The following is a 13260-nucleotide window of genomic DNA, read 5'->3' on the forward strand; positions in this document are numbered from 1 at the left end:
AACATGGTCATATTTGTAGGCTACCCCATCATCTGTGTGTGCCACACTAGATCAATTTTCTTGTGCGAATCATTTTTAGCCAGGTTCGTATGGATCGGAATGAGTAATTTACAACTTATTACACCAATTTACATCCATATCACAAGCTTATTATAAACTAGGAGCTCAGCTTGCTCTGAATTATATATATGTACTAACTGCACTGGTAAATATAGCTCCTCTTATATACTCCCTTCAGTAAAAAATATTAAATTTGGTCAAACTCCTAAAATTTCAATCAGCATTTTTTATTAAAAAACTTATAAGATATAATAAGTTTACGGTATTACGATTGTACTTTTTTAGAAGAATTTGTATGTATCATTTGTCTTATATTGAGACCAGGGTTTCATTTACCACGGAAGGGGCCAAAACCGGTCCTAGGGAGAGTGGCAATAATGGATGATTATCGTGATTATCATTAAAAAACCATACGAATTCAAAACTCAAAAATTTTTAAAAAAAATCATCACTGTTTTGGATGTTTTTGACACGATTACCATGCGGTTTGGAGAGATTATTGCAATGATTTTGAAGCCGACGATAATCACGGCTTCAATAATGATAATCGCACGGTTTGGTGCGATTGTCGCGTGATTTTGAATACAATGATAATTATGGTTTTGATCACGGTAATCACACATTTTTTTATGATTATCGTGCGGTGTGCTACGATTATCGCGATGATTTTAAATTCCTATGCATTGGACCCTATTTGGCCTCGGAAACAGTGCATTAAAATATCACCTTTTGACCTTTTTAAAGTTGATTCATGTTTTGTTTTCGAAAAAAGTTCGCCACTATGTTTAGGATAGATATAACTTCACCTATATTTTTTACTATTTTTTTTAAAAAAGAATTGAAACGATATTATTCGTGGAACCGTATCGCCAAAACCTGTTACTGTATTTTGGCAATACATGTGCTATCACGATAATCGCGGTTTTGTGAACAGTGATTCAGTCTAAGGATTTAAGAAATTATCGATGGTTGAAATTTTAGAAGCTTGACTAAATTAAATTCTAAATATCAAATATTTTTTAACGGACGGAGTAATTTAATTTGCATGTATGGTCGGCGCGTGTCGGCGAATAAATAAATCATGAAAATAATCGAAAACAAAATGTTCATACGTAGGCTCAAGTACATTGAAGCTCCGAAAGTTGCATATGAGTATCTTTTATGAAATCTTTTATCGGCCTAATTGGTTGGGCTCATGGGCGGAGTTTATTTTGGATTATTTGAATGTTAAATTTTTAACATTAAATTTAGAGTTTTTTTTTATTTGTACTCATGCTTAACTTTACATAACTATGAACACATAGATAAAAGTTTTATTTATAGATTATATTTTGTCTGCATATATATATACCGATTTATGTTTTCTTTAAAATAACCAATCGATCAGACGATCACCACCTTCAATTCGCAACTAGCGAACCACCGTGTTTAGCGTCACATCAGCGTTGCGCGTAAACGACGTTCCATATGTCGCAAACGAGAAAGATCGCGGACCTGCGATCCGTGCATGAGAGCTCGAAGTAGCGCGCTGCTCCGATCCTGTGCGTCTTTGGAACGACCCGCGATCAATTAATTATCCTATACTAGTCAGTCGTAGGTGGTGAGTAATTAAAACAATAATATTCTTTTTCTATAAAAAGTCAATAACCGTAATTATAAGTTATAATCTTTCACTCCAAAATTTTATAGAACAACACAATATTATTGTATAGATTAAACAAAATTAGGGTATTAAGATAAAGATGTCAACACACGCATATCAACATACACGTATAAGTAATAACAATACTCTGAATGGAAGATTTGTACACCTTGCTTCGTACATGAGAACTACAACGAATTAGCGTATATGGGCAAGTGCAATTAATTGGAGCTGAATTAATACAGCTGATCAACCATTTGGCGGATATATCCCGTCGACCCTAAACTTATTTGTTCGATCGATCTAGCTAGCTAGCTCGATCGGCTGGGTGATAAAACCAACTGAAATTTTCTCGGTGTTTACATATATACATAATTCCGCAGGCCTTGCCGGCTGCTGTGTGGCGTTAACCTTGAAAGTTACTCCCTTCAATTTTATTTAATTAATACTATTGACTTTTAAATTTATATTTGATTCATCGCCTTATTCAAAAAAATTTCAAATATACAAAATCATAGATCATACAATAACTTAGATAATAATATAGTAATTAAATCATAAATTATATATATATATATTTAAATGAGATGAATAGTTAAAAGTATATTAAAACTTAACTGTGTCAATTAAGAGAAGAGAAACCCGGAGGGTCTGGTCGATTTTGGGCTGATGCACAGGACAGGGGCGTCACGTACAGCTCGCGAGATGGAGAAGCTAGCTAGGCGAGTAGAGATCGACGATCGGCGCGTGTCGGGGGAGCTTCTCCCTGCAGTTTTCTCCAAAAATACTTCTGTGAGAAGCTATTTCAAACGGTTCACAGCATCTGAGATTCTGTAGTTATAAATTTTAAAAAATAAACTGAGGATCCAAAAACTGAAGAAATTGGGTTTAAAAGACTTTCCAGATTCTCAGAAGCTGACCATAACCGCTTATCAGAATCTAAAACTTTCCAAAAACCGAATAATTTGCATACGTCGATTGGCACCAGACACCGGCCCCTTGGGATGGCGAATGGCCATCGAGCCTCTCTCTCTCTCGTCGTCAGGTGTGGGACTGTGTGGATGGACAGACCTCACTGCACATGAAAAATGATTTGATTTACCAAGGGGTAACCGCGATTATCGCGGAAGTTATCGCGTGCTCCACCAGCGATAGGGGTCGAGTTGTTTGGTGACAGAAATCTGTGAGTTTTTTTTTAAGCGAAGATTAGGGTCTAAAATATTGTTAGCCCGGGAAAAAAATAGCATTGTTTATCAGGACGTTTGAAGGACCGACTATAATATGTGTACTTGTACTGGTTATTAGCGTATTATGGTGTAGGCATGTATTTTAATATCCAATTGTGTTCTTGTCGTATATAATTGTTCAAATGACCATATTTTAGTAGAGTTCATGCCGAAATTTTCTATTTTGCAAATAGTATGTCCTAATTGTTCCAAATATATCATATTACATACATTTGAGACTAAAGTGATTATTATTCTATATGTCGAAATTAAATTGACTCTAACATGCAAGTACAAAACTATAGAACTAATTAACTTGCCCCAAGAATTAAAACACATGATTAACCATCATTGAATTAACTGTAGAGTAGATTGACAACCTGATCTAGCTATCTATAGTACTCCACCTCTACCGCATCCAATATTTGTCACATGGAAGTAGAGAAAAGCTAGCTCATGGGTCAATATCATGATATGGAGCACATCAGTACATGAACAGAAGCTAAATGTTACTCCCCCCATTGCATATTATAAGACATTTAAAACTTATATAGATTCATTCCGGAATATATATATGTGTATGTGTGTGTATATATAACTGTATGGCCACTGAATTCATGGAGAGAAAGGAAAAGTTCAAGAGGAAATCTAGCTAGCCCTAGCACTAGCATCCTTTGTCCATTGTGACAAGAGGAACCTCCAATATTTCAGGGTCCTTGATGTTTTGCATTCAATTCCATCTTGATGGTCAGGTTTGGTCCCTGCCAGCATCAGGAGTTCGTGAGAAACATGAAACTAGTGATAGATGTCTACATATCCTGGGGGCCCCACTTTGCAGGCATGCATACATGCATGAGATGAAATGGAGCTCAGCTAGCCAGCCATCATCAAACTAACCTGAGCCATCTCAGCTTTCTGGACTGCACTAGGTTACCGTGTACTTGATAATACTGTAGGAAAAGGAGCTACAGCTGCAGCCTGCAGAGGCCCCTGGCCCCTCTCACCTGTGCTACTGTTAACTGAAGATCATGTCCTCAAAGATCCAATGTGTGATCAGAGCAGACTGTCGACCGGCCTCGAGCATTGACCATGATCACAGGGCTCAGGAGACAGTAGTACATCCTACTATATATCCTAGTACAAGATGTATTTATTTCCTGAACCAATGGTAGTACAAGGTTAAACTGATGGTATCTTCAGTAACTTGTGCTGCACTGTTCCATTGCTAAAGACCTCTCACCATGTGCCCCGCTGCTGCCTGTGACTGAAATGTGCTCGATATAAATTCAGTGGCAGGAGGCATTTCCAACTTAAGAAGTAGGTAGATTCATCGATTGCTGAGTTTATTAATACGAGGTGATTCGTCAGTTTGCAATGTAACTGTTGGAACTTTCCCCAGATGCTACAGTATGCATTCAGAGGTGAGAGTCTCATGAACTGTTGACTGCTTACAGATTGCGACTTATCATGGTACAAAGCCTCGAGAGAAGCACTAAGGCCTGGTTAGTTCCAAAAATTTTCACGTTCATCCGTCGCATCGAATATTTAAACACATATACAGAACATTAAATATAGTTTAAAAAATAACTATATAGTTTGGAAGAAATTTTTGAGACGAACATTTTGAGCCTAATTAGTCTATGATTAGCCACAACTGTGACTCACATATGCTAATAACAGATTAGTTAGGTTTAAAAAATCGGTCTCATGGTTTCCTGACACTTTATGTAATTAGTTTTTAATTTAGTTGTTAAAATAGTATTTCGATATCTAGTCAAACATCCGATATGGTATTCAACCTAAAATTTTCGTGAACTAAACGAGCCCTACACAAGAAACAGTACATGTTGTTGGATAACAGGAATGCTTGGACTATTAGCTTGTCTTGAGTATCTTCCGTCATAGATTAGTTGTTAAATGTGACAAAAGGGCCGGGACCCTGGGTAATAAGCAGTACCCTTTTGTTTTGAAGTGTAATTACGATTGACTCTCCTTTTCATGTAGTGATCGAGGCGTAGTAAAGCCTGACAGGAGTCAACTCAGTAAAAGAAAGGGCAACGATGTGGAAGAGATGCATGGGCAAGACTGATTTTCCATGTAGTCAAACAACAAATAAATGGATGTTCATTTCTCTGATTTTGTTTCCCTATATATCTCTGAAGGAGAAGACTGTATTAAGAAGAAAGAGAAAACATATGTAGCTAGGACCAATAGGATTGAATAAGAAATATGATTTTTTTTTCTAGTTACCGCATACTGTTTTTTCCTTTTTTTTCTAAATTATGCCTACTACCGAATTCGGCAAAACGATAAACAGAATATCAATCTGGTATGCCTATGTATGTGATCTCATGACATTGGTGCTGCCTCTAGCCTTGTCCTTTTGGAAGCAGGAGTGCAGGCCTGGTTGTTGTTGTTGTCACTGTTGCCATTGTCAACTTGTGGTGGTGATGTTCCTGGTGTTGTGTTGTCATCACTCTTAGAGATGAAACATGAGGTGTCCAACACATCAGATGGACTTTCTGTGCTGTTGAGCATCACCAATGCCATCTCTTGCATTGCTTGATGGCATCTCCCCACATTTTCCTGCAAATATAGCAGGTTTATTTCTTGGAAAACAATGTAAAGGAAATGACATGATGTGATTCTTCTGCTAGATCATCGATCCACACCTTATCTACAGGTATGTTACAAGACTCAAGAACACTGCCCAAGTCAAGAACGCGGCCGTCAGAAACTACAGAGAGAGCTACAGCTGTAGCAATCTCAGAAGGCCTGAATTTCAGGAACTCAGTAACTGCAAATCAAAGGCACAAGACATTCCAATCAGATGGTATTTGATACTGGCAGTAGCAGTGCAGATGAGTATGCTATCATCAAGAAGTCAAATTCAATGGTACCTTTGATAGTGCCGAGTATGATCTCGGTGCATCGAGAAACCAGCTCGTACTTTAGTGGCTCCCCCTCATTGATCTTGTCCAAGAAATGATCAATGTAAGAGAACGGGGTCACGGCTTGCATCCTCCACTTCAGAGTGGTTAGTATAACAATCTCCATCCTGTGGATAGTCTTTGCATCGAATACGTATTCTGGATTGCAAACCTGTGACAAAATGATAGAATTTCAGGAAAAACATCGGTCATCAAGCAACTTTTGAAATGTATTTTATCAGCTATTGACCATCATTATTCATCACATGTAATGCTACTGTTTCTCCTTCACCTGAAGGTCTAGGGTGCCGGGAACCGTAGTTTCCTCCATCTTGGCAGCAATAGATAGGCAAGCAACTATCAACAGCTGCTGCATCCATGGCATGTCATTCTACATACACAAAGGAACAAAAGTATTTTTTTTGTCATATTAGCATTTATGGATGCAATAATCTCATGATAAAAAAAAGACATGCTTACTAATGACCGTCTTGACAAATAAAGGACAATGTACAATTGAAGTACTTACTGTTACTGAGAACTGTACCGAAGAGAGGAACCTATCCAGATAGTTGACAGCAAGGTAAGCACATAATGGTCCAAAATTGTATTGAGCCTGAACCTGCAAGAACAAATGATAGAGACAAGCAGTCCACTTCACTTATTACCATCTTTGATCAAATAATGGCAAAGCAAAAGTCAATGATATCTTGGCAGTTATTACTCACCAAAAAAAAAATTGGTTTATGTTTTTGTAAAAGAGAAAAGGGAACATGATGTAAAGCAAACAAACCTAAGAACTATATTGCCATAAGTAGAATAAAACAGGACCAAGACCAACAACAAAAACTACTGCAAAATTTCCAGAGAAATAATGGACAGCTCAAAGCATTAACCAATCCTAAAACAGGAAAAAAAAAGAGAAGAAAAAAAATACTGTTTGATGGTTTCTCCTCACCTTGAAAATCCAATCAATGGCAGCAACCCTGCAGGCAAACTCTATGCCTCCATTGCTCAGCTTCTTCAGGTACTCTCCCCTTGCAGTTCCAACCAGCTGCTCCACCTCCTTCTCCATGAAAGACCCCACAAGCTCGTCACAATCATCCCCAAGTTGCAACCCGAAAGTGCAAGAGAAATCAGGACTCATCATCATCATCTTCCCCAACGCCGGCACCATCTCCTCCACATCACCATCAACGCAGCCGAACGCGCTCTCGCTGTCCTCCTCGCACAGCAGAGAGAAGGACGCCGGTGCAGCTCTGTGGCGGCAGAGGAACCCCATGGCCGCAAGCAAGATTGCCTCAAGAAATCAAACTACTCTAACCAAAAACAAAAAAACAAAAAAAGCAAAAACAATGTTGATTCTCAAGAAATCATGCGAAACATATTTCTTGGCAAGAATTCTTGGACCTGTTTGGCCTGAAATCCAGTAGCTATATATATATATATATATCAGAACTTGTAGACGCCAAAGATTGCTACCTGTTCTTGGCTACGGTCTCTCTCCTTCGGAGACAATGAGAAAACCTAGCAAGCAGAATACATGGAGAATGCTTGCATTCAAAAGCTTCTCTGCTCTTTTTGAAGAGGAGGAGGAGGAGGAGCTGTGGGTTTATATGGGAGAAGAGGAGGAAGATTAGTGGCAAGCATTTAAGGGCGATTAGCCGATGTTTATATCGTGGGTTGCCTGCAGGAAGAAACCGGGTGGCACAAGAGCTGCAGAATTAAATGGCGCCTTCGCTGATGCACGCCACCGAAAAAATTGAGAGAGAAAAAAAGATCTATCCTAATGTGGCATTTGGCTTGATTTTGTTGACGTGTAATCGATGGGACGCGTCCATACGCATGGCTGCTCGTTTTGGTTGTTTCTGTTTTCTGCATGCTCAATCCAGATGCTGATTAGGGAAGTAACTAGACAATATGATACAGCTGTTTGTCCTTCTCCAAGCATGATTATATTTTTTCTAATTGCAATGTTTGTATTTACCATTATTGTCTAAGAATATCCCTGCTTATAGCAATGCTGCCCGTGGGTGTTTATTATTTTATATTTGAATTATAAAGCTAAGTAACTTGATTTGCAATGTACACAGGGGTAGTGTGTATAGTTGTGGTCTTTTATGCATTTTTATTACTGAAATGTGAGGAGTTTCCCCTCTCTGATTCAAAAAAAAGAGAGAGAGAAAAGCTGTGATGTTTTCTATGATTTGTTTGCATTGGCTGTTGTTGGTCACTTTAAGTATTTGCATATTAGAATTTACTATAAGTGCAGAGAGCCATAAGTGCCACGTTGCAATTTGCTTTCCTAGAAACCCTATTAATGATTTGCTACAATAGAAATTTGTCACTTTTCTTCCCAAAGATGATTGGCTATTAATTATTTTGAGATGATCAAACTGGCATGATCTCATCGATAGTACTTACTGATAATAGCAAGAGAAAATCTTGTAGATAGAGCAATGACATGTTGTAGATAGAGCAATGACATGTTACATCTAACTAATATCACAATATGTGGCCACATATATTGCAAGAAAGCCACTCAATATAATAGAGAGGGAAAAACATTGTTTCTATATTTGTATTTGGTCATTCATAAGTCTGCATTGCATACAGGACTACTATATGTCTCACTTCACCCTTGGTGGACTCTAATGAAATTCCACACAAATCCTATGGCATTGTTTTTTTTAATTCGATATATATGACATTGTATTTTTTTTTTGTATAAGCTATCACCTTGAAAACTTTCGGTTTAATTATCTCTAGTGATTTTATATTTTTGAGGCACTACAAGGGGGTGCAGTGAGCATCAGTTCTCAAACTAGTGAATTTACTTAGATTAGCCCTGCAATGAATCCATCAACAATTCGTATCAAATTGATGGACAAAATATGTTTATTAAACTGGGAATTTTAGCTTTAACGCCAACAACAAATGTTGTTTTAACTAGATTGATGTTTACCCAAACACAATCACCAGCCAATTAAATCTTTACATTTCCTTGAAGATGACTCTGTTATTTCTATTGTTTTCATTATAGCAGATTACTGTGTATATCATACAAACGGAGAGAGAGAATATCTATCTATAGATGACAAAAGTCAAGTCCAGTAGTATATTCAGATGTCACTCCATGAGCTAGAGAGGCTGAGATATTAGATATATATCCCAAAGGCCAAAAGTCTAGGTCTACAAGATATATTTTACAAAGATTCGCTTTGCCTAGTTAGGTTTGAGTCAATGCGTAATTAGTTCATGGTTCAACAAAGAAAAAAGGGTCTTCATATTTTAATAACGTTTGACTTTCCTAAAATCAGTTGTGGTAGTTCTACTTATGAACTTAAAATTCCACTGTTATTATTGCTCTCCGTACAGATTATTTTTCACCAAAATGTGCACACTATATGGAATCGGAGGAGATGAATGCATGGAGATAAATCACATGTTTTTAAGTTTGAAAGGCATAGAATTTTCTGGTCCATATGGTTCATGGAAAAGAAGTGTGAATACACCCAAAGAAGAGATAGGGACAAGAAGCAGATCAAATCAGGCCAAGCCCGTTACTTGACCAAAAAATGACGCCATGCCTTCCCTGGAACTGGATGGACCTTTGCACTCAACTCTCTCTTGTGGTAAAAGTAGAGACATGCATGGATTGTTCCAAGTACTCATTGGTCCACTTTACTTTGGTTGAAATCAACTTTGACTACGCTCGTGGAGCTTTGGATTTGAGATTTGTTCCGGTCCAACAAAAAATAACGTAAAATACCAGTACTTTTTATGACCAGAGCAAATCTCTTTGAATTTAATTGAATTAGGGTGGGTTAACAACCACTCATGGAGCGACCTGCGCCCACTATCACGCACGTGTTACTTTGGAGCTTGCGACTACGGAAATCTTGTGCTCCTTTGAGTTATAGGAATTTTGCCAAATTTAGTTCAATTCCAGTGAAATTTCCTTAAATCATTCGTTCTAAAGGAGACCTTCCAGAAGTAAAGCAGCTTTGTGAAGAATCATGAAGCTTTTAGCTAATTAAACAATTATGGAAGTCGAAATGCTACAAGTACCACATCCATCAGTGCAAGTCATTTGACACTGTCATACTCCCAGATTTCATGATTAACTCTTAGCAATCTCTAGCATGACCTAACAAGTAGTAATGTGCCAACATGGATCCATGGATCCTTATCATGCCTTCTCTTCATCGCACTAGTTCCCTTCATACTTCACGTCTGCCATCACAAAGTGGTATGCCATGACCAAAACGAATATGAAGATTCCCAGGAAATTAGCAAAGAAACCCAAATCTTGATCGTCAAACATCTGCAGGAACGATATGCAAGAGAAATGGTTCAGATCTTGAGAAAGACCAGAAACAGTATCAGTATATATGCATTCATCATTATGGTCAATAAAAAATCTAAAACCTAAAGCACAATCAGAACAGAGGTTACAAAATTGCTCCACATATGGTCTGAGGTTATAAAATACTAACAAAGGTAGCAAGAATAGTTTTTAGCCTTTGAAAATTGAACTGTACACCATTAGGGATAACGGTACTTTGGACAATGCAGATTCTTGCAGCAAATCCTCCATGAATTATCCATGTGATGACCCAGAATCAAATTATTCTATGCTAAACATCACAGATAGGTATTCCAATAATGGGTTTCTGGGTTGCCAAGGTTAAAACAAATCAATTGTATAATAAGAGCATTATGTCTCATTCATATAGTTCACATCTTGATTATTTTCATGTGTCGACATCAACAATTGAGTAACCTTGAATGTTTCTTTTAGTGAGGAGAGAAACAATCGCGAGGGAAATGCACCAAAGATCACAAACAACCAGTTAGACAGGGGATTTGATTAATAACTGTTCGAAAAACACAAGCATGAAATGTACACAGCAGTTCCTAATTGAATATGCACTATAATTTCGAAATCAAAATCCTGTTCTAATTGATCTTCATTTTCCTTTTTTTTTCCCTCTACAACCCTGTTTAACAATGCACTAAATGTTTGTCACACCATATAAAAGCTCCATCCTTAATTACTTTGAGGTAGTAATGTAGGCTTGTTTAATGTTTTTCACTCAAACAATTTATCCATCTCTGGCTCTGCCCCAACACCATGGCAGTAAATACACATAAACACCCGACTTTCCTTCAGAAAGCAGACCAAAAACGAACAATTACAACATGAGTATGTACTAACACCTGCCATCTTGGCTACAGCACTTAAAACCACATCTAAATTGGAGATGGAAATGGACAAATTAAGAAACTGGGAAAAAATCAGTTTATTTGTACAAAGCTTTATACCATAAATGATTAATTAGACCAAGAAAGAATTAAGGGAGAAAATTTGGACAACAAAACTAACAGACAAGTAAGCATAATTTAAGTTTAAGACAACTATATTTGCTTTTATTTATTAATTTTCGGTGAAAGAATTAATCGCCATAAAAGTGATGTGCCACATTGAGCTGTGCTTGAAAACCATCCTGTCACTAGATTCTGTCATATTCCATGGCCGCCATGCTACTGGAAAGGCTTAGGTGCAAGGTTCCCGGAACCCTGCATCAAATATGCTGTAAGGTCCCTATATATGTTGCATCATATTGCAATTACACCAAACACATTTTTCCCTATATTTTTCTAACTGGAACAATACCAAGCCCCCATTTTCCCCTTTGTAATCCTTTTTCCTGGCTTTCTGCCTTCTTAAATTCCTCTTCTACCTGATAAATTGCAGCTGACCCAAGTTAGCCAGCACCCCATGGTTTTCAGGAACCAATGGCTTAGCAATGAACATGATAGAAGGAAATAGTGGAGACGAAGAAACATCTGATGCTACACACTAGGATCTTTATTAGCTCGGAGATTTCCATGCTTTAAAAATGAAAAGCCCTGTATATTATGGAAAGGTGTTAAAGCAACCTACCGAAGATGCAAAAGAAATGACAGAGATGTGTTGATCCTTAGGAGTAAACTGATACATCTGCTGAGTGTTCATCATGTGCTGAATTAATATCAAGCCATGAGTGAGACACAAAGTAGGGTTACTGGCAAAATCAAGTAACCATGTCCAGATAGCAATGCTATGATAATAGGTGCAAACTTTAGTTTGCAGCTACCACCACTACCAGTATTCAGGAAACATGGCAACTCTAAATTATGTAAAGAATTGATGGAACTGAATTTGAACATCAATTATGAACAACATACTAGCTTCTCACTCTAGGATCCATAAAACAATATAGGTAGTAATAGGCTTCAAAAAATATGCACAAGAATATATGGACATTATTATTTAATTATAATTGATGTGTATTCCTTGACTTCTACAAGTTCTTTCTACTGAATCAAGCCATCCCACACTCATTAGTCATTACTTACCACTTCGTTCAGGTGCGACAAAAAATAATCTTAATAGAGAATTATCGTGCATTGAATCCCTAGATAGATTATACATTTATGCTCATAAAATAGGGCATGAAAACAGGTGTCTCATCAGCAACTCAATTCTCTATCCACCAGAATTTTTTTTCCATGTGCATCACAAAAACTAGATAACAAAGACACGACGACATGCGTGCCTAGTAGTATAAGTTTTCTCTACAATAGTTTTCTTTTAAAAAATTATTCCACCACCCATGAATGTTTTTTATTTAAAAAACATTTGAACACAAGATCCCTTAAAAGAATTTCCTTGGAAAACTCATGCAGTGCCAGCCCAAGTGGATGTTTTGCCTTCCTATCAAGTTGCCGCATTCCAAATAGCCAGTAATAAAGCTTTCCAATATCCGGCTTCGTTCTACACATGCACTGAAACAAAATCTAATCTGATGCGAAAAAAAATCCCCACGCACGACCACCCTGAAAACATACCTACCACACATTCACAGGCCAAACCGTGTCCAGCAGATGCCGGGGTCTCTCTCCAAGGGCACACAGACAACCGCCGCCTGAGACTTGCAAGATGCGCAGGGGCCATTTCACCAACGAGGGAGCAAGAAATCAAGAAACCAGGCGGTTGATGCCCCCACCTTTGATTCGCGCGTGGGGGGAATGGACGAAACAGGAGACGGATCTCACCTTGGCTGCGCCGGATCTGGCCGGCTTCGCGCCCGTCGCTCCCCGATTCCGGCAGCGAGAGAGAGCGGCGGAGATTTGAGAGCGTTTTTAGTGCTTGTGCCTGCGACTTTGGGTGTATCTGTCTACTGTGCTACCCGAGGGAGTTTGGGCCCTCAGTTTCTCGTAAAAACCTAAACTTTCGCTATTTCCCTCTTTTTTACACGCACATATCCGAACTGTATTTTTCATAAAAATTTTTATAGGAAAGTTGTTTTAAAAATTCAGATTAATTTATTTTTTCTAATTCTATAATTAATAA

At 37.9% G+C, this 13260-nt stretch overlaps 1 protein-coding gene across 1 annotated transcript; it reads right to left on the minus strand.

The window, feature by feature from the left end:
* Window positions 1-5277: 5277 nt before the first annotated feature.
* On the minus strand, window positions 5278-7140 carry LOC102711602 (putative cyclin-D2-3). The gene is made up of 6 exons (XM_006650097.1): window positions 6817-7140; window positions 6394-6480; window positions 6151-6249; window positions 5829-6030; window positions 5601-5725; window positions 5278-5514 (listed from the first exon to the last, which is right to left on the minus strand). The coding sequence occupies exons 1-6, from the start codon at window positions 7138-7140 to the stop codon at window positions 5278-5280; spliced, it is 1074 nt and encodes a 357-aa protein (XP_006650160.1).
* Window positions 7141-13260: the final 6120 nt, after the last annotated feature.

This window comes from Oryza brachyantha, chromosome 3 (assembly GCF_000231095.2).
Source record: "Oryza brachyantha chromosome 3, ObraRS2, whole genome shotgun sequence".
Lineage (NCBI taxonomy): Eukaryota > Viridiplantae > Streptophyta > Magnoliopsida > Poales > Poaceae > Oryza > Oryza brachyantha.